Here is a 21,104-nt window from a genome sequence, read left to right as displayed (position 1 = left end):
CTGCAGTGACCTCGGGCCTTGGCCGCGGCCTAAGCTGCACTCCGAGCGGCAAGCTGCTGAGTCTCCTGGCTCATCATCCCCATGACGGCCTCTTTCATGGCATGCTTTTCAGCAACAATGCCGGCTGGAGTCTCCCCATCTGCTTGGTGCGGAAATCAGTCTGCCTCTTCAAGAAGACCTTGGCATCCTTCGCTGTCTTCTCTGCCTAGTCGCCGCTTCCCACGTTGATGAGCACATGTTCCACATCCTGTAGCTTCCCAGGGACCTACAGAGAACTCGTCAAGTGGGACAAGTGGCTCTCTCCCTCTGCTGCCCTGTTCAGCACGTTCAGACAGCCCCGGGCTTCCATGCACGTACTTGGTCTGCAGCGAGGCAGCGGACACAGTCAGGACTGCCATTTCTGGGCGCAGCAGGGGCTGGAGCCTGCCTAGCCGCTCAACTAACTTCACATGCTGTGAGGCCCTGGGGTGCTTCACATTGCTGGGAGGCCCTGGGGTGCTTTTGCAGAGCAAAATAGGGGCATAGTGAGGGGGGCAGACTCAGGGCTTCCCTTGACAAAGAAGGGTTTTGTTGTTGTTTTGATTGTTTTAAAGACACTGGAGAAAGTCTATCCTAATGGATGATTAGACTATTGTGCTTTGTGGAAAGAAGGCTTATGAAAGGAAACTGTGTGTGTGTGTGTGTGTGTGTGTGTGTGTGTGTGAGATCTACAACTATTTTCTCAAACTCCTGACCTCTGAGATGTTTGATAAATCTGTAGGAACGGTCTTCAGATCTGGATGACCAAGACATGGGAATGTGGTGTTTTCCGTGCTTCTCCTGTAGTCCCTCATCCAGTCGACGCCGGGAAAGGAGTGGCTGTGACTAGGAGGCTCAGGAATGTGGGGTGGAGGTTTCAGAATCTGACCTCTGGCCCAGGGCGCCCCTGCGAGCCCAGGGGCCCCCTGTGTGGTGCCTTTTTTCCTGATGGTGCTTGTTGGTGGGAAGAGATGCTGGCCAGAGGAGTGGCCAGAGGTGGCTGGATTGTTTGGATGGTGAATGCCTTTGTCATCTGACGTGCGTGCATGCGTGTGTGTGTGTGTGTGTGTGTGTTTTTAAAACAGGCATACAAATATCGTTTGCTCAGGGGAAATTAAGTCCTACTAAAGGGGCTGAAATCCATTACCCACGGGTCTTGTATTATGTATTATCTGTGAGACAGTCTTTTTACTGGCGACCACAGTTGGACGGATGGCGCTGGGGAAGACGATGGCTCTGATTTTCTGAGTGTCGGCCATTTGGGGAGAGCGCTTGGCTCCTTGCCCTGTTGTTGGGGAGAAGCCATACCACACCTGCAAATGCTTAGAAGAGGATCCTTGCCCACGCAACTGCTTCATGACTCTCCAGCTGTAGTATATATTCCCATCGCTTCCCAAGGAATTAATTGGGGAGTACTTGCTTGGCAGCTGGTAGATGTGTGATATGTATCAAGACAGGGGCCACATCCTCAAGAAAGTTGGGAGGGAAAAACCCATCATGCTGGGTTTGATTTGCTGATTCTGTTTGGCCTGGTGGTGAAGCCCACGTCGAGGGAGATTTCTTTGTCTGGCTGTGGCCCGCACTCCCCATCCACCAGCCTGAGGTCTATGGGCCACCCTTGCCAAACCCACTCACGTGCCTCAGTCTGCCGTCCAAGCAGCATGCGGGGGTCCCCCCCCCACCTCCCAAATCTAAAAGATTTCCGTACTTTTTCATTTTTGTATTTTGGGATTTGGAGGCTTGAAAAAAATGCACAGGAATTTTTATCTTGGTTAGCCTAGAGAACTCTCTAGAATGGTTTTAGGAAATTTGAAGGTGTTTGTCATACTTGCCTACTAGTGGCCTTCAGGTACACTGTGACTCCTGGCAACTGTCTGTGTGCCAGGGGGCTGTTCGCTCCATTGGGTTCTCAAGAGTTGATTTTTTTCTTTGAAATAGGCATTTACTACAGAGCCTGGAATTAGCAAGTGAACATTTATTTTTGCATGTAGCACTTGACTACCCTATTTATGTAATGATTGCAGGGGAAGTGCATTATTTAATGTGACTCTTCTTGCCAAAGTTTCTAACGCCCACCAAATGACCTTTCCTCGAATGGGTCTGGGAAGAAGGTGGATGGGGAGACACTGATAAGACTCACCTGTGAGTAATTTCGACCAGGATTCCCTGCAATGCCATCCTGCTGTGCATAAAATGAGCCTTCTGAGAAGCAGGAGGAGGCGGCATTACCAGCAAAAGCCAGGCGTGGAACATGTCCTGTGCATCTGAGACCCTGCACAGTGAACCTTGTGGATCCAGATGAGAGTGCTACCATCAGAGGAGCAGCAGCAGAACCAGGAGCCAGAGCTTGGAGCAGAGTGGTGGACTTCCCACCCCACAGAGCCAGTAAATGAGGGATTTTGAGGCTGGCTTGTGGAGTGGGGTGCCTCCGGGCACTTAATTGGGGAAGCTGGACTTGCTGACCGATGGAAGTGGAGCTGAGTGAGTGGTACGCCCTTGGGATATTTATTAGTAGACTTGACAGAACTTTGTAACTTGTCCTAATAAGCAGTCCAACCTTTAGCATTTCTCACTGCATTCCAACTTGTCAAGTTCCTTAATAAACCCTTAAACCATGATTTAATTTCTCCCCATGAGTCCTGTGTAGCCATTGCAATGGATATTAAAACCAGAGAAGTAAAATAGAGAACATCAATTGAGACTAAAATTATGCAAGTACTTTCTTAAATGTGTAAAGAAAGGAACATGGTCTGAATTATTTTTCTGTGGGAGATATATTTTATGGTGAATCCTCTACTTTCTCCTGCTCCTGGTGGCGTCTGCGATGTGCTTGTAAGGTGTTAGAGACAGCCTGTGGCTGTGCAATGAGTGTGTTCTCTGGCTTGTGGAGGGGCTAAGGCGTCCGTTCTAACTTTCTGAGGCGGCCTCGTGGGTTACAGGTTGGGCAACTAAACGTGAGGTCAGCAGTTTGAAACCACCAGGTGCTTCTTGGGAGGAAGATGAGGCTTTCTACTCTTACTATTAACCTAGGAAACCCACAGGGGCAGTTCTCTTCTGTCCTATAGGGTTACTATGAGTCAGAATCGAGTCAATGTCTGAGGTTTTTTGTTTGTTTTTGTCTTAGGTGATGTAGGTGGGTCATCAGTTAAACAGTCTATTGACATAATAAACTATTTTATAAGGTAGACCAGTAGGTGAGCCTTTTAAGTCCATTTGTTCCAACTAGTACATAAGAAAGTCTGCAGCTTCCTCATGTAGGAAGTGGTGCTTAGTATCTCCAGTTGAAAGACACCAAGCTTTCATATAGTTTTGGAACAAGTTGGAAACCAGCCACGCAGTTGCCTGAGCCATGTGCAAGGATTTACAGCTTGCTTGAGATACCATATCTAGGGCAATGGCTACCCGATATGTCTGTGGCCAGGGCATACTTTAGAACTTTAGCCGCGTTAGTTAGCAGTCAGTACAGCCCGGCCCTGAGTCCAGTCCGGAACAGCTCTGTGGCCATCACACCATTGCTTGTTTGCCTGTTGCTCTGGGGGTCCGTTTGTTCCTGGTTCTGTGGCTCCGCTTTCTATATTCACAAGTCTTTGATCGTGCGTTTTCTCACTGGCGCACACCGACTGATGCTGCCTTAACGGTTTTATTTGCAGCCGCTCACACGCCCATGTCTTTGTTGCTGCCCAACTTGATAATTTGATCAACAAATAGCACCACTACCACCAAGATAGTGGTGACCCCATTTGTGTCAGAGTAGCACCCTGTCCCATCGCGTTCTCTGGGGCCGGCTTTTGGGTTGACTGGGGAAGGAACCATCAAGTCCACAGCGGCGGCATTCCCGCCAACACTTGTGGTTTGCAGTTTGCCTGATGATAGCGTTCTGAGTTGGGATGAACATGGTACCTCGCGGTGACTTTGATTAACGAGCGTCTTAACAAGCCGTGCTGTCGTTAAGCACTCAGCTGCTAACCTACAGGTCGGCAGGTCGAATTCACCAGCTGCTCCTTTGGAGAAAAATGTGGCAGTCGGCTTCCAAAAAGATTCCCAACCTCAGAGAAGCTGCAGGAGGAGCAATCTGTTCGGTTCTCTGGGGCCACCGTGAGTGGGAATTGACGGCAATGGGTTTGGTTTGGGGTAATGATGAATGATATTGGTCATAATCTGTGTGTGCCGATTGGATCCTGGGAGCTCTTTTGGCCTGGTGGGTACATATTTTGCTACTAACTACAAGGTCAGTGGTTTGAACCCACTAGCTGGTCTTCCGAAGACAGTTGAGGTTATCTATCCTGTAATGATTTGAAGTCAGAGCAGTTCTGCTCTCTCCACTAGGGTCACTGAGCTGGAATCAACTCGACAGTGAGTCTGGTTTGGCTTTATTGGTTCGTTATCTTCTTTGGTGAAATGTCTGTTCAAGTTTTGTTGGGTAAGTTTGTTATTAGGTTACAGTTTTTAATGTAGTATGGATGTGAAACTCATACCCCCTACATGAGTTCCTCAATATTTCCTCCTATTCTGTAGGTCAGAGCTCATTTTTAAAGCACATGCTCATTCTTGATTCTCAGCTAGGTCAGTGAATGAGTTAGAGCTCAGTGTTCTGGGTGCAGAAATTAAGGTTGGGGGAGACTGTCTAAGCCACTCCAAGAATTTTCATTCTTTTTGACACTTGGTGTCAGATTGCGCCCTGGCTAATAAAGAGAAAGAAAATGACGTTCTGCCAGTCCTACAGTTACTCGGTAAATTGCAATGTGTTGTTCTTTCTGCTCCATCATTAGCATGCCAACCAAGGGGTGGCTGGGAAGCGTGTTTACAATATTACTGAGGGCCAATGCTTAAAAGCAGGTTTGTTTTATATTAGTGAATTGGAGCCCCTTGCTCCTGCTGCGCAGTCCTCAGTATGCATAACACCTGCATTCTGGAATTCCTTTCCAACCCTGCAAGGTGGTAAGGATGTTGACTTTAGCTTTGTAAAGTGCAAACGACCCAGCACTTTGAATCATTGTGTTCACCTTGCTGTGGGTATCTCAGTGTACATCGTCCTGCCATGCTCCGGAGTCCGTTCTGGTTCCTGGTGAACCCCCTGTGTCTTGGCAGGGCAGCATATCTACATTACCCTGCATCCTTCCTTTGTGAAGAACCAGCTGGAATTTGGTGGGTTAGTTGGGTTGAATGAAAGACCCAAACAATTGTTGAGCTTTCATGTAGCCTGGATCCCTTGACCCTAAGTGTGCTGGGCCCATCAGCAGAGTACGCTGTGTGTGGGTTCCTTTTTCCCTCTGAAGGTCTTGGGAGTATTCAGGATGATAGGGGCCCTGCCTGAGTTCCGTGGCCACCAGAGCTCCTCAAAAGGGCTAAGAAGTTAAAAAAAAAAAAAAGGGATTTCCCCCCCCCCCCCCTAACCCCCACACATACAGCCTGGCAATGACTTGTTGAACATTGAACTGCAATAGGCCTAGAGGTGTAGCATGCAGGGTAAGCTTGCCTTCATCCTGAGTTTCTTAGAGACAAGAAACTGTGTACTCTGTGGTCGACTTGTCATTGAAAGCCCTGTACTCCAAGCCCTGGCAGGTGATAGTGATGAAGTGCCTGGTAAGGTCAGCTATGAGTCAGCGGCCTGTAGGCCCCTTGCCATTGTTCAGGACTTTCCCTAGACTCCCTAACCTAAGACTGGCATCCTTGCTCGGGCTATTTATCCTTCTGTGTTTATTGGCTATTTTACTAATGAGGCTTTTAAATGGGGGGCTTGGTTTTTTTTCTTCCTTGTACTGTATGCTCTCTTTGGCAGGTTTTAGCAGGCAGCTCCATCAGAAAATAAAGATAAGTGGTTGGTTGTACACATAACAGGGGTAGAACCAGGGGCTCGCAACTTTGGCTGCAGAGTTGAGGGTCTGGAGAGCTTTGGAGAACTGCCATCCAGGCCACACACACCATTGACCTGTCCCATTGCCAGGGCCAGGAATTTGAAAGCTCACCAGGTGAGTCCAATGCTCAGCCAAGGTAAAGTACCAATAGTTCATTTTAAGATATGTTAGAAAGAAGCTGATCCAGGTCCAAGAAGGACTGTTCTGTAGGCCATGAGGAGGCAGTAGCTGAGGAGGAAGAAAGGTCAGGAGCCCCACCACTGGCATCCAGAGCTGATTTCTAATTACAGTGCATCTCTCCCAAGTCCTATGCCTGAGAGCCTGTTCTCTAAAGCCACCTGCATGTGGGCTTCCTGCCACAGCAGCACCAGGAGACTAAGATGGTGTCCGGTCGGTGACCAGCCTCTGGGTAATTGTGTGCATGGTGACCAAGGTTATGGCTATAGAAGTGGGGGCCACGAAGGTGTTCCACTTCTGTTACGTTCAAGGTCAAAGTAGAGAAGTGAAACCAGCCCCTCAAGAGCAAGCACAGCTGGAGCTAGGAGCTTCCTAGCCTAAGGTGACCAAATTTTAACCTTGGTAAAGCAGTACACCATTGGCGGGGGTGTGTGTGTGGGGGGTTCTTGATGAAAAATTTGGTCTATAGGGAGCAACAAAAATTTTCATAGAATGCAAAAATAGTATTATACTATATATATTTTAAACTTCAGCATAAGTACAATTTACAAATATACATTAAAATGACGTATAGTATTCTTTGGCATATTTTTCATTTGAGTGATTTTTTTTTAGTAGATTGCTGTCGTTTAAAAGGTCATGAAAATTTTCAAAAGAATTTGTTAAATTATATTTCACACATAAAATGGCTTTCCAAAGTCTCAACACTTAATTGTGATTTTTCTGATGTCCACACTTTATTTACCATAGAAAAAACGCATTCAGTTGCAGCATTAGTTCCTGGTAAGGACAGCGCATATTCCACAAATTTTTAGTGCAGTATTGTATGGAACATGGTTTGTTTCAAAATGATGAAATATTTCTAACCATTTGTTCTGTATTGTGATTTTTGCTGATGCCTAAGATTTAACCTTTTCCTTATCAATATATATATTTTAATAATGATATCATTAAAAGATCACTTTTGAAATATTACTATATGGGAAAATTTGAGTAATATGATCGAATGATTTTTGCACATCATTCCAATTAAGTTCTTGTTTTAATGTAACCCAATGAAAATGTTCAATATCATGGTAATGTACCGTCCACTCTTCTAAACAATCTATGCAGTTACTATAGAACTTTTTAACATGATTCATGATATCTGCACGACTTATTGCACCTTGTTCTTCTAGCTGGCTTATACTGTTAGGATAGTTAACAGAAGAAAATTATTTTCTAACTGCTCTTGACACTGAAAAGTTAAATGATCAACTTCATTTGCTACTTTGATTACCGAAATTTTGTCACCTTCAATAAGATTTATAGCATTTTGAAAAAGAGCTGCTTGATTGTGTACAAACTCTAGCCAAATTTTTGAAGATTCTTTTTCAAAAAACTCTTCTAAAATTCTAGGACATTAATCCTGTGATAGAAAGTAGGATTTCAAAGGATCGTATATTTTCAAAATTTTTCGACAGCTGGCAAAAGAGCTAACCAGCTCATTTTACTGTATCCAAGTATTTTCTGATATTCGACTTCTGCAGTTTCACAAAATTCTTTAAGAATCGCAATGCGTACAGTGTATACATAGAAATAAGAATATATTTTAACAACAATATTTTCCACATCTCTGGGCAACAAATCAGCTGTGTGAATGGCGTTATGTATTATGTAGATTCCCTTCCTGTACTCCCGCCATTCCCTAGCTTGTCATGCATTCTTTCCAAAAATCGGGACTTTTAAAAAATGCTGCGGGATGTGGGACAAATTGTTAAAAACTGGGTCTGTCCTGCCAAAAGCGGGACGTCTGGTCATCTTATCCAAGCCCCACTCCAACACCGACTTTAGCTCTTAGTACAGTTGGATTATAAAATCCACCATATGTTATGAAAAATCAGTTGACTGGGTGAGATGGATGGCCTTGTCTCTTGAGGGAATTCTTTGCTGCGCGCGCGTGTGTGTGTGTGTGTGTGTGCAAGAGCCTGTTTATCTAGCTGCCCAAGTTGAGCTGTGAGTAGGCCAGGTGCTTTGCATATATTTCTGTTGTAATCTTTGCACAGACTCATTGAGCAGATGAGGAAGCTGAGGCTGGTAGAGGTAAGTGCATACTATCCGAGGTTAGGGTTAAGTGCCTACTATCCAGTTACAGGCAAGTCAGTTTTGACTCAAGGAGACCCGATAGGACAGGGTAGAAGTTTCCACGTGGGTTACGGGACTGTAATGATTTACTTGTGAGTAGAAAGCCTTGTCTGTCTCCCACAGAGCAGCTGGTAGTTTTGAACTGCTGACCTTGTAAATCGTAGCTCAATGAATAACCACTATCCCACAAGAGAAAAATGCTCCTGTGGTGAGTTTCTGAGATTAGCTCTTTACAGGAATAGAGAACCTCATTTAAAAGACAGAGTCAGCACTTGAACCCAAGACGTGGTGATTCTGGAGCAGCATATAACTTCTCTAGTTTGGACAAACTACAGGTGATCCTTCCGGTGGAACTGGTACTTTCCAACAATTGAGTCTTTCCAGGACTGGGACATTTTAAGCAGCCCTAGGAAACCAGTCAAATTCTAAGATTCTACTTTCTGGGGGCCCACTTGCCATTCTTGGTAAAATAAATGTCATCCACCTACCGGGAAGAAACGTGGAAACATAAAATTCATTTGATTTTTTTTCCGAGCTACTGGAACAGAGGGGATTTTTCTTATATTTTCACTTCTATTTTTATTGCGCCAACGGCAGTGGGTACTATAATGTGCTAACCACTTATCATTCTCTTTAATGCGATGGTATAAATAGAAGCTTTTTAGGGCTTGGCTAATCGGCACTCTGCAGAAAGATGCTATCCTTCCCCCATGCTTCCTTGGGGTAACCTGACCTTTGCTACATGCCAGGGCTTAGAGCTGCAGCACCCAGGATGGGGAGGGCGCAGGCAGGCGGCTTGCTCTGCCCTGCCCATGCCTGTCCTGTCCTGTCCAGTGTGCCGGCGGCTCCAGAGTGGAGGTAGGACACGTGCAGACAATGCCATGTCACATGGGCCCAGAGTCTTGATAGCTTCTCCCAGTTTGCCCGTGCGGAAGGCTTTGAGCCACTGGATCTCTGTCAGGATTCCCAGAAGAAACTGCACAATAAAGAGATGTCCACAAGTCTGAGGAAGTAAATTACCTCTGTGAAGGCTCCTCAATTCCACTTCATTAAAATTTCATTTCATTTGATTTTTTTTTCTTCTAAATTACCGGCTCAGCCACCGCAGCCACAGCCAGCCAGTCCGGCTCGCTGCCCTTGGATGTCGACTGCTAAGCTCAGTGGGTTCAGAAGAACAGATTTCCTCAGGAGATTAGGTGACTGCTGTCCCCTGTGACACGTGGCCAGTGCTCCCAGCTCAGGCCTTAGCTGTCCTCTTATGCTCTCCCAATCTGCCTGACGCTGGCATGGACCCCGTCATGACTCACATGCTTGAATCCTGGTCCAAGGCTGCCTCTGTCCCTGAAGAAGGCAAGGAGTCCTTCTCCTCCCACCTCTCCCCCGCACCCCAAACAAACCACTGCCATCAAGTTGATTCTGACTCATAGAGACCCCATTGGACAGAGTAGAGCTGTGCCTTTGTTCTCCAAGGCTGTATCTCTTTACAGGAGCCGAAAGCCCCGTGTTTCTCCCTTAGAATGGCTGATGGCCTGAACTGCCAACCTTCCAGTTAGCAGCTTGATGCCTAACTACTGGCACCACCAACCGGTTCTGTGAAACGTGCCCGCTGACAACATTTTGCACATCAGGTCCACAGTAGCTGCCATATGATGGAAAGTGGGACAGTGAGCCACAGACTAAATTCTCTCCATTTCCATCACTAACGCCTGCTCTGGGGGTGGGGGGGGGGGAAGGGTGGTGGTGTTCCAGCGCTTTGCTGTCTTGAGTTAATGGTTAATGCCCATCTGTGTGACCCTGCAGAAGCGGCACCACCGGCACCCCAGAGTACACCATGCATCCAAGCTGGGGCCTCAGTGCTGAAGAGCTTTTTTTCCCCCCTGAAAACAAACAAAAAACCCGCCACTTAATCCCCGAGACAAATGTCGTGGCTGAAGCACTTACCTTCTGCCTGGTCTAAAATAAGATTAGTGGAGAGCTGTGTAACTGAACCAAGCACCTGATGCTGTGTGGCCGGGCTCAGCAAGAGAGTGACAGATGGCAGGCTTTGAGTACTAATCAGATTTCACGTTCAGAATCCATAGTGGAAGAAACTCCAGCTACTCGTAGAAGAAAAGAAAGAAAATTCGTGTTCCTGAGTGAACAGAAAGCACTGTGACCATTGGTTTTGTCATTCAGAGATTCATTAAGCGCCTGGGAAGGAGTCCTAATGGGACACGGACACGGTCAGAAATTCTAAACCCACCAGCCGCTCCAAGGGAGAAAGCTGAGACTGCGTGCACCCATCAAGATTTACAATCTCGGAGCTCCACGGGGCAGGTCTACCCTGCGGTCTGAGTCAGGAGTTTGGTGTGGTGGTGGAAACCTGACGGGGCAGGCGCATTCTGGCGAGTTTGTTCTCTGCAGCCTTGGCGACTCCCTGACATGCCTCACACTTGAGGGGCTGGCATCCACGTGAGCATGGCTGATCGCTTTAAACTTAAGCCTATGGAGATGTCTTGCTCCACTGCCTCCTCTGACTGTCTTATTGATTTCCATTTAGCAAAGAGGCCATTTGTGCCTTATTTTTGCTCTGATCCTTCTAGCTCCATTTCTTGCCCCCAGTCATATCCAAGGACAATAAAACACGTGTGGCCTGTCAGGTGGAGGCAGAGCTGTGCCCGTCACAGTGTGTGGTGCTACCTGGCCGTTCTTAGGATGACGCTCAGCTGGAACGCTGACTGGGGCACCAGGCACCAGGGGCCTTGTCAGACAAGTTTAGCAGCCTTTCTGCAGCAGGCTCGAAGCACAAAAGGAGGACTCTTTGTATCTCACGTCCAGTCTTGTTTTTTCACTCTCAGTTCTCCGGAGAGAGAGTTCTCCGGAGAGTGGAGGGTACTGTAACACCCTGGGCTAGGTGTTGGTGTGCCAATGTGGAGATTGCAACCTGTAAAGCTGCTGCTCGTGAGGAAAGAGGCTAGTGACAAAGACTCCTGTATTGTGATTGCAAGTTGCCACGGGGTCGATTCTGGTGTGTGGCGACCCCACGTGTGCAGAGTGGAAGTGTTCTGAAGGGCGTGACCTCTCAGTAGCAGATCACCAGGCTGGTTTCAACCTCTGAGCTGGCAGACACGTGCTTCACCCTTTGTGTGCCCAGATGTTGCAGGAGCAGGTGGTTATTGCCAAGTGGCAGGGGGATGAGCTAATTGTACTGGTTTTTTTTTTCATATGTATTTTTAAAGTTTCAATCATTTTCTTGGGGACTCTTACAGCTCAAGTGTACTGTTCTTGATGCTTTTATGTTTCCCAAGACTTCTACAATAGCAATTATGTTTACAGTAACTGGAAAACAAAACAGAAAACGAAAGCCAAACTCATTGCTGTCCAGTCCATTTCTCCTCGAGGTGAGCCCACACTTTACAGGGAAGAACTGCTCCCTGGATTTTCCTGACTGCAATTATTACCATCTTGGAACCCCCCAGGGACAGTTGTGCCCTGTCTCACAGGGCCACGATGAGTTGGTTTGGTTGTGTAATTGTTATGGAAGCAGGAGGTTGGACCCTGGGTCCAACCTTGAACCACCAACCTTTAGCAGTCAGGTGTAAACTGCTTGTGCCACCCAGGGACCTTATAAAATGTACCCCCACCCCCAGGGTTTTGGGAAACTCACTGGGAGTTTCTGAGACTATAACTCTTCGTGAGAGTAGAAAGCCTCATCTTTCTCCCATGGAGCAAGATACTCTTTATACCTGGTTCTCTTACTGCGATTTTAGAAGTTTAGGTAATACCTATTCAAAACCAAAAACTCACCACCAAGTAGCTTCTGCCTGATAGCAACCGCTACAGGACTACAGGTTGTAAATCTTTGTGGGAGTAGAGAGCCGCATCTTTCCTCCTGGTGCATTTGAACTGCTGACCTTGTGATTAGCAGCCCTGTGCATGACCCACTATGCCAGCTGGAGCTCCTTTGCCCTTGTTAAAAATGGGACTTTGAAAGTGGTGGGTTACTCACACTTAAATAGAAGCCTGCTGTTAACAGTCAGCAGGTGGTTAAAATACTTGCCCCTAGGCAGCGGCTTTGGCAACAAAGGTTGGGAGATCAGAAATGTTTTGCCAAGGGATTCTTGTTCTTTTGAAGGAGCAGACGTTGGCAAAATAATCTGCCTCCATGATTATATTTGATGGTAGCGGAGGGCTATTATAACGTGGCACCCCCTATGCCACCCCACTTTCCACCCAAAAAAGGCTTCATAGATGCTATGCTGCTTCTTGGCCTCATGGATTAGAGGTTTGCAGTGTCCCAGGAAAGGAGGTCCAGACTGAAGTCGGCATTGGGGTGCTGCCAGCACAGCATTGACCCCGAGGTTACAGCCTTTGGGAAGCACTGAGCATCCCAAGTCTGTTTCCAGGGAGCACCCGAGGGCCAGCCGAAGATTGTGTTGAATTTCTTGGAGTGGAGAGCCTCTGGATTGTGCAAACTGTTAATGTGCTCAGACGCTAACCGGCAGGTTGGCGGCTCAAGCCCACCTGGAGACAACTTGGAAGAAAATCCTGGTGATCTGCTTACAGACAAACAAACCACAGCAGCTACAGAAAACTGTGTGGAGACCAAATCTACTCTGACACATGTAGTTTCTCAAATGTAATCACATCGGCAAGCAATGTGTGTTTGAGGAGTCTGTGGGTCAGAAGTGGGAATGACCATGTTTGGAAGTGGCTGCTGTCACGCGTTTTAGGGTCAGGACTCTTGGCTGTCATGCATTTTCGGCAGTTAGGACACCCTGCTTAGGGGTTCGCAGAAGCAGTACTGCTTGGTTTGCGGCATAGCAGGCCGATTGATCTCCGTCCAGGGCTTGGTTATTTATGGAGAGACTAGACCAAGTGTTCACTGATGTTCAAATGTATTTTCGATTCAGTACATGGGGACAGTCAAGGTCATTTACTGGAGGAATTCAACTGTGAACATCTCTGATCATTAGTTTTCACTTTTTTTGTTTTTTGAGTGAAGGCCAAAAAAAATTTCTTTGAATTCTAACATGGGTAGGACAGTCGCTCGTGCACTGTAACTGCTTAGGACTGACAGAGTGCTCTCGGTGAACAAGCCAAGCCCCACAGCCCCACCGGCCTTCCTTCCCGAGAAAGCCAAGAGCCCTTGAGTGGAGGGCATTGTTCTCCTGTATCTGGGACACTACGTACAGGTGATGGGCTCGTGACTGCCCGCCCTGTTCCTGAGATGCAGTGGCGGCGGGCACCAACCCTCCCTCACAGTGCCCTTGGAAGACTCCTCTCTGGACAGAACTAGCTGTGGCTCGCACGCACTGGTGGGATGGGCTTGGCAGGTGTACCCGTCCTCCGTGATGGGCACGCGGTGGCCTGTGTTCCCAAGTAGCCAGAACAGATGATCTCAGGCGATGATGGGCACCGGCCCCTCCCCCCACAGGATCACCCTGTGGCATCTCTGAAAGTAGCACTGTATGCTCTGGGCAATCACAAGGGGTTCACACCAAAAGGGGTACTGAACTGAAAAAGCTTTGTACAAACCAAACCGTCTGGTCGTTTGGATTCCGAATTGTGCTTTGAGTGCATCGGGGCTCTCGAGTTAGGAATGCAAATTACCCATCGGGCATCTTTTCACTCTAGTGCATCAAGAGGGCTTCATGTGACACCCCCCTTGGAGTGATTTGTTTTTTTCACACGTAGAAAGGTATGTGTTATGTGGACTCTTGATGAGTTTATTACTCTCTAACCCGCCAAAGCAATGACAACACACTCAACAGCAACAGCAAGAATCCAAAAAGGCGTAGATGGGTGGAGAATCTTTTCTCTGCCCCTGGCCATTTGGATATGTGTAACCTCAGTCCTGGACACAGTGGCTCAACAGTGAACTCAGCTGAGCGTGGTGGCTAGAACAACTTCTCTTGGTGAAGGTAATTAGCTGGGATTGATGAATTTACAGGCCTGACGTTCCCACCCTATTCTAGACCAAATCTGTTTTCTAGCAGTGGTTCAGCATGCTGGGCTCAACTGGGAGCACACGTGCCACTGTCACATCCGGTGACTTGTGTGTAAGGGAAAGCTGTGACTCTAGTATAATTTTCCTTTTAAGTCATGGAGCTGTTCAGATCTATGGTTCAAGCGAAAGCCAGTGGAAAGACAGGATGGCAGCTGGTAGGTCAGCGGCAGACTCTGACTCTGTGCAGGAGACCCGGAGTCGAGGCCCAGCCACCGCACCTCCTAGACAGTCACCACCTGCCTGGCAGTGGAGGCTTCCTTTCTGCTTTGGTGCAGATGAGGTTTCATCAGTGATTCCAGACTAAGATGGACTAGGAAGAAAGGCCTGGTGGTCTCCCCATATGAGCCAGGGAAAACCCTGTGGATGGCATCTGATGGTGGGGATGGCACAGGTTGGGCATCTGCTGTCGGTAGGCTGGCTGGCTCTGAGTTGGGCACTGAGTTGGTGACCTAACAATGGCCATTAGTACAGCAGGGGAGAGAAGGATTTCTGACTGCCTGGAAGGCTCCTTGCAGGAGGTGTGCAGTGCCGCTTTTTAAAATGGGCTTTATTGCACGTGGGGTGGGGGGATTGCTGCAAGAACAGAGCTCCGCCCACACAGCCGCCTGTGGTGAGCATGTGTGCGGGCATCAGGACACCCCGAAGCCGGGGAGGCTTCCCCAAGTGTCTTCGTTTGCCCTGGTGTCTGTCGCTGCCATTTTCCACTTGGTTCCATCCATGACCGTCACATCTCTCCAGAAACGACAGAAGTGCAGCCCCATCGCGTGGAGGCAAATTATTAATAGGCCCCTTTTGGGGGACTAATTATAAAACTTGTCACTCCACAGCTACCTCTGCTGGAGCTGTTCTTGTAATGGTCTAAAAATAGGGGTGTTGTGCTGGCTGAGATGTGGGAGGGCTTGCCTGTAGCGCCAGACAGGCCACATGGAGCTGCCTGTGGTGGGGTTTCTGGAGTGGGGGTGAGAGCTGCCCCACAGCCCCTGGGTGTCAGGACTGGCTCTGGATAAAGGAGCCCTCCGTGGTGCCAACAGTTAGATGCCTGTCAGAAGCACATTGGCACAAAGTCCTGGCAGTCTGCTTCCAACAGGTCATGCCCTTGACGGCCCCATGGAGCACACTGGACTGTGACACACACGGGGTCTAAACTACTAATCAACCCTCATGCGTTTTGGGGTTCGACGCATGTGAAATCGGCAGTCATCTGATCAGCATGATGGCTTTCTTTGCACGCGTGCCGTTGCCACTCGCCCGCCCGAATATTATCTTGCTAAACGTGCATCTGTCATTCTGACCTTCACCTCCCCTTGAGCCTTGTCGAGAACTCTCACGCCCTCACTCCTCCTTTGTATCTTGTCTTCAAACTCGGCCCGGCCTCTCCTTTGGCATCTTTGGCATCTGGTTGAATTGCCCCTACCCTTCTCCTCAGGTTACTGCAGAGCAAGGGGGGTGGTGGTGGTGGTGGTGGTGGTGGTGGTGGTGTGTGTGTGTGTATGTGTGTGTGTGTGTGTGTGTGTGCGTGCGTGTGTGCGTGTGTGCGCGCGTATGGCTACCCTATCTGTGTACAACAAAACAGCACCGACCGATCCTGCTCTTTTCTCACCATTGTTCCTATGTTTGAGCCCAATTTTGAAGTCGCTCTGTTAATCCCATCTTGGGGGTGGGGGTGGGGGGGTTCTTCTCTTTTGCTGTCCCTCTAATGAGAAGCTGTGGCTCTAGTAGTATAATTTTTCTTTAAGTCCTGGAGCTGTTCAGATCTATGGTTCAAGCTGAAACCAGTGGAAATACAGGATGGCAGCTGGTAGGTCAGCGGTAGACTCTGACTTTCTGTGTAGGAGACCCGGGGTCAAGGTCCAGCCACTGCACATCCAGGACAGTTATCGCCTGCTGGACGCTTGCCTAGTGGGAAAAGTGCCTACTGCGAGAACTCCGCCCTGCGGCTATGAGGTAACTGAAAATACCGTACATACTCGAGTATAAGCTGACCCGAATATCAGCCGAGGCACCTAATTTTACCACAAAAACTGCATTGAAAATGTGCTGGAAAACTCTGCTTATACACAAGTATATATGGTACCATGGCCTGGGTCAGGAGCCCCTTAGTCCTCACAGTGACATCTTTACTTTTCAACACTTTACAGAGAGCTTTTGCAGAGATTTGCCCAAAGCACTATGTTGTCATCTGATCTGACTGCTGCTTCCATAGACGTCGGCTGAGGGTCCCAAGTCCAAGGCAATCGCCGGCACATTAATCTTTGGTCATGATGCTATTTATTGCCCAAGTTTAATCCATACCCAAGAGTGTAATCTCTGATTTTCATCAGGGAGGCCTTCCAATCCTCTTCTTTCAGTTATGCAAGGTTGTGTGTCATCTTCAAATCGAAGGTATTCATGAGTCTTCTCCAGTCTGGCTGGCCGAGTTCTGCATAGTCCACCTCCCTTCGGATACTCTGCATGCGGATTGAATAAGTATGTGAAAGGAGACAGCGCTCGCTTGCGCTCTCTCTCTCTCTCTCTCTCTCTCTCTCACACACACACACACACACACACACACACACACACACACACACACACCATGATTTAAACCACGGGGCGTAACCTTTTTCAAATGACTGCCACTTTGCCTACATATACATTCTTTATGAGCCCAAGGGTTCTTGAATTCCCATTCTTTGCAGTGTTGTCCGGGATGATGGATTTCTCCATAGAACCCTGTGTAGCTATAGTAAGCTAAACGTGAGTTCGTCCTGGTGTCTCTAACTCCAGTCATTTGCCATATGAATCATGCTTTCCTGTCTGCCTGGTGTCTGTAAATTCCTGCTCCAACAGCAAGAATCCCAGCTCTCCGCACCTGAATTGTTCCATTCCAGTGTGCATATTCATCAGGACCAGAGTTGTTCATGTGCATCTGCATGGGAGTGCAGTCTCTGTGGCCTGACTTCCTACAGCTGTCACTCATTTCCAGTTATTTGGGTTCACACCATCCCCTGCCCCTTCGATGCTTTTCTTCCCCGTGCACTGGCAACACCATGAGCTGGCCTTATCACAGTCTACATTCAGTACTGGGATCCCTCCCACTTCCATTGTAAGCGTTAAGGTTCTTCCTTGGTGCCTGTCTGTGGGTTTCAGCACACATGTATGTCATCTCTTCACAACCACAGTATCCTATGGCAGGGTCTCGCCCCCCTAAAAACCCCCTGCATTTCACCCACCTATCCCCACCCCTCATCAGCCACTGCTCTTTTTATCATTACTGTAGTTTTGCCTTTTCCAGGATGGAAAAGCATCGTACAGTGGGATGAGCTGTCTTAGCCTGGCTTCTCCAGAGGAGCAAAGCCAGTGAAGTGTGTATGTAAATTACATATATGTATATATATGAGAGAGAGAGAGAGACAGAGACAGACAGAGATTGACCTCGTGAATAGGCTCTCACAATTTTGGGGTCAGGTAAATTCCAAATCTGTGGGTCTGGCGGCAGCCTGGAGACCCCTGCTGGCTAGCAGAGCTAAAAGCTGCAGGTCTGGTGGCAGGGGAAGGCATCGCTGACTCATGTCCTGAGAATGGAGGTCCGAGAATGAGAAGCTGGCACGATGGAGAAGGGAGCATGCTTAACAATGGAAGCAGGCCCCACCATCACAGAAAGCCCCCTTTAATTGATTGGTGCTCATATCTGTCCATGAAGTGGAAGGTGATCATAGTGCCAGCCAGAGCAGCCAAGTTGACCTGTAACGGGGCCCATCACATTATCTTTTCAGACACACTTCTTTCAGCAAAAAGACGGGACTTCAAAAAGTTTATGGAATGATTCTTCCACTTTCTTCTGAATTTTCTTCCCTGCAAAATGTTTGAAGCCTCATATCCATTTCAGATTCATCTATGTCCTTATGTGGCTTGGTAGATCCTTTATTAAAAAGTGTGGTAGAGTATATGTTCCAATTTTGCCATTTCAACCTGTTTTGTGTACAATTCAGTGATGCTGATTTGCTTTCACCCATGTATTTCTTTTGGTTGAGTAATATCCACTGAGTAATGGTACCGCAGCGTGTGCATCCGTTCACCTGTTGGAGAACATCTTGGGTGTTTCTGGTATTCGGCATTTCTGAAGCCAGCTTCATGTATCAACTATCCCATTTTCTGATGTTTTGCATTTTTGACGGTAGTGAAAAAAATCCACGACCTGACATTTTGCACGTCACTGACATACATCTGGCAGTAAGGCACCGTGGTACAAGGTGAGTGCCACATTGGCCGTGCTGGCTTAGGTTTTGTGTCAACGTGGGTTGGCCGTGCCTCTCAGAGGTCTGGCAATTGTGTGCTGATGCCAGTGGGCAGCGACGTAATGAAGCAGCCATCCTGTTTTGTCATCTGGTGTGATCATCCTCTGTGTTTACCTTATGCCGATTTTCACTTAACAACCTGGTCTTTGAAACTAGCCTGGTCGATAAGCGGTGGGTAAAGTGCCTATAAATATTTGTGTGTGTGTGTACACATGAATTTTCTAATCAGCCACTTCTTCCTCCCTTAATTTATGAAATCTGCTCTGAGTGCTGCTAAGTGCCAGGCCCAGTTCCTAACGCTGGAGAAATGGGCACAGGCAGCTAGAGCCCTGGGTCTCCCGGAGCTGGTGCTCTTGTGGGCGGGGAGTGTGGGGGACCGGAGGGGACTGCAGGCACTGCTCTCCCACCTGGGCGGGGGATTCCCTGTGCTCAGAGGTGCACTTTGTCCTCTTTTCTCTCCAAGGTCGCCTGGTGGGTGCTCTGGATGCGGTGCTGGATTCCAATGCACGGGTGGCTCCGTTTCGAATCCTGCTTCAAGTTCCTGGCTCCCAGGTGTATTCTCCCATAGCATGTGGTGAGTTACTGAATGGATCAGACGTTTTCTGGGCCATAGCCACTGGTGAGTTTTGTTCTAGTTGAATATTCCAAACCTTACAGTCTAAGCATGCTGAGTACCTGCATGTCCGTGAAGCTGAAGGTAACCACTTTTAGAACCTTATATGCTTCTTATCTTTTTCTAACCATCAAGCACACATGGAGACTGTCGGCTCGGCACTGAGCGTAGATTGGGCATGCCAGGCCGCTGTGTGGACTGTTGTCCTGGGGGCCCGCACACTGTGGAGTATGGATCGAGGCATTTGCTTCTCATCTCTGACATAACAAGTGTGTACACATGCTGCAGTGGGGTGCAGGAGGGACGGGGAGCGTGTGTGCTGTGCCTCATGTCAGCTGGTCTTCAACTCCTTGTTCCATGTTCAGCTGAGTCAGTGGGTTTACCAGGGTCCAAGGGAACTTACAGCAGCTCTAATGGCCCAGTGGTCGAGCGCTGCTGCTGCTAATCCAATGGTTGGCAGTTCTAACCCGCCCTCTGCTCCCCAGGAAAACCTGTGGTCTGCCCCCATAACAGTTGAAACCCAGAAAACCCTAAGGGGCAGTTCTGCTCTGTCCCACAGGGTCACTGGAAGTTGACTAGCCGACTCTGTAGCACACAACAACAAGGGAGCCCCAGACCCACTTCCTAACCTCCCACGTACTGTGAGGGCCAAGAATCCTTTGCAAAATGGAAGTCCCTTCTAGTAAAACCAAGAACCAACACCTGCCACTTAGATTATACAAGTAATAAAGGTTCACCTTCAGGAGATAAAAAACAGATAAGGGAGGAAACGTTATGATTCTGATTCCAGTGTTCATCACTCTCCTGACTAAATTGCTCATTTCTTCCGATAGGTCTGTATCCACAGTGCTTCATTCACTTTTCCTATTAATATTTTATTAGAGCCATACACGTTCTTCAATCAACGTCATTTCGTGTTCTCTGATAACATTGAATAAATTCTTTATAAGGTACACAAGTACAAAAAGGACAACACCCAGAGCCTCCTATTTTCTAGAAAGATGGCTAGTATCTCAGCATGCTTGAGGTTTTATTCCTTTGTTTTTAAATTAAGATAAAAAGGACACTATTTGGGTAAAATAATGATATAGGCACAATGTAAAGAAACCAAATTATATGAAAAAATTCACTGCCATCAGCCAGTGCTGACCCCCAGGGGCCCTGTAGGCAGTAGAGAATGACCCGTGTGGGTTTCTAAGATTATTATTCTTTACGGGAGTATACTGCCTCATCTTTCTTCTTCAGAGCACCTGGTAGTTTCGAACTGCTGATCCTTGTGACTAGCAGCCCAATACATAACCCACTATGCCATCAGGGCTCCTATCAAGTGACCCAGGAAAGTACAAAAGAGAAAATACTTATTGCCCCAAATCATGGTCTCCCAGAGTCACCTCTGTTCACCTCAGGTGAACATCATCCCAGACCATTTGCTAAGGCATTTAGACAGACACACGGATAGTAAGGAAAATCGGTAGAGATGATTTTATTAAACATGCAGCTTGTCTGCAAGGCTGTGTTATACCAATGGTGTTCCATTTACTCCATTTCAACAGAAGCTAAAGGGAAACAAGACATGTTGAACTTCAAATACATATTTTCTTTAACATAAGTGATTATTTTCTAATGGGGTCATTGAAGGTTAAAGGAAGAGAATTTTGAAAATAGTACAAGTCTAGAATGTTGTTTTTTTTAAGAACAACTTGTCAATTCTGATGGTACTCATTTTGCCCCATCCACACCCCCCACCCCACAAATAAGTTCACCACCATTTTACTCTCCCCCATACCTCCTTATCTCTGTGATATATATATAAAATTCAGTGTCAATTCCCATTCCATTCTGTAGCTGTACATCTTTGGGTGTAGTCCTGTGCTTAAGTAGAATTAATGCTTCTCAGGTATGGCTTTCCCATTCCAGAAACCTTTGTTTTGCTCCATCTCTTACTTTTTCCCTCTACGTTTCCACGTGTGCAAATGTTGGTCCTTGCTTTTGCACTTGAGTGACACCTTGGCTTGGGCTTGTGGATTGAACTGTGTCCCCTTCAAGGTATGTGT

General features: G+C 47.6%; 1 protein-coding gene across 1 annotated transcript in view; it reads left to right on the top strand.

Annotated features, from left to right (window-relative positions):
- The window catches only part of TBC1D8 (TBC1 domain family member 8), a 133,914-nt gene that overhangs the window by 29,894 nt on the left and 82,916 nt on the right, over positions 1-21,104 (top strand). Inside the window, exon 2 of the mRNA XM_075563263.1 lies at positions 18,901-19,011. Within this exon, the coding sequence (XP_075419378.1) occupies positions 18,901-19,011 (111 nt within the window). The remainder of the gene's footprint in view (positions 1-18,900; positions 19,012-21,104) is intronic.

Source organism: Tenrec ecaudatus, chromosome 11, assembly GCF_050624435.1.
Source record: "Tenrec ecaudatus isolate mTenEca1 chromosome 11, mTenEca1.hap1, whole genome shotgun sequence".
In the NCBI taxonomy this organism is placed as follows: Eukaryota; Metazoa; Chordata; class Mammalia; order Afrosoricida; family Tenrecidae; genus Tenrec; species Tenrec ecaudatus.
This window is presented reverse-complemented; position numbering and strand designations above follow the sequence as displayed.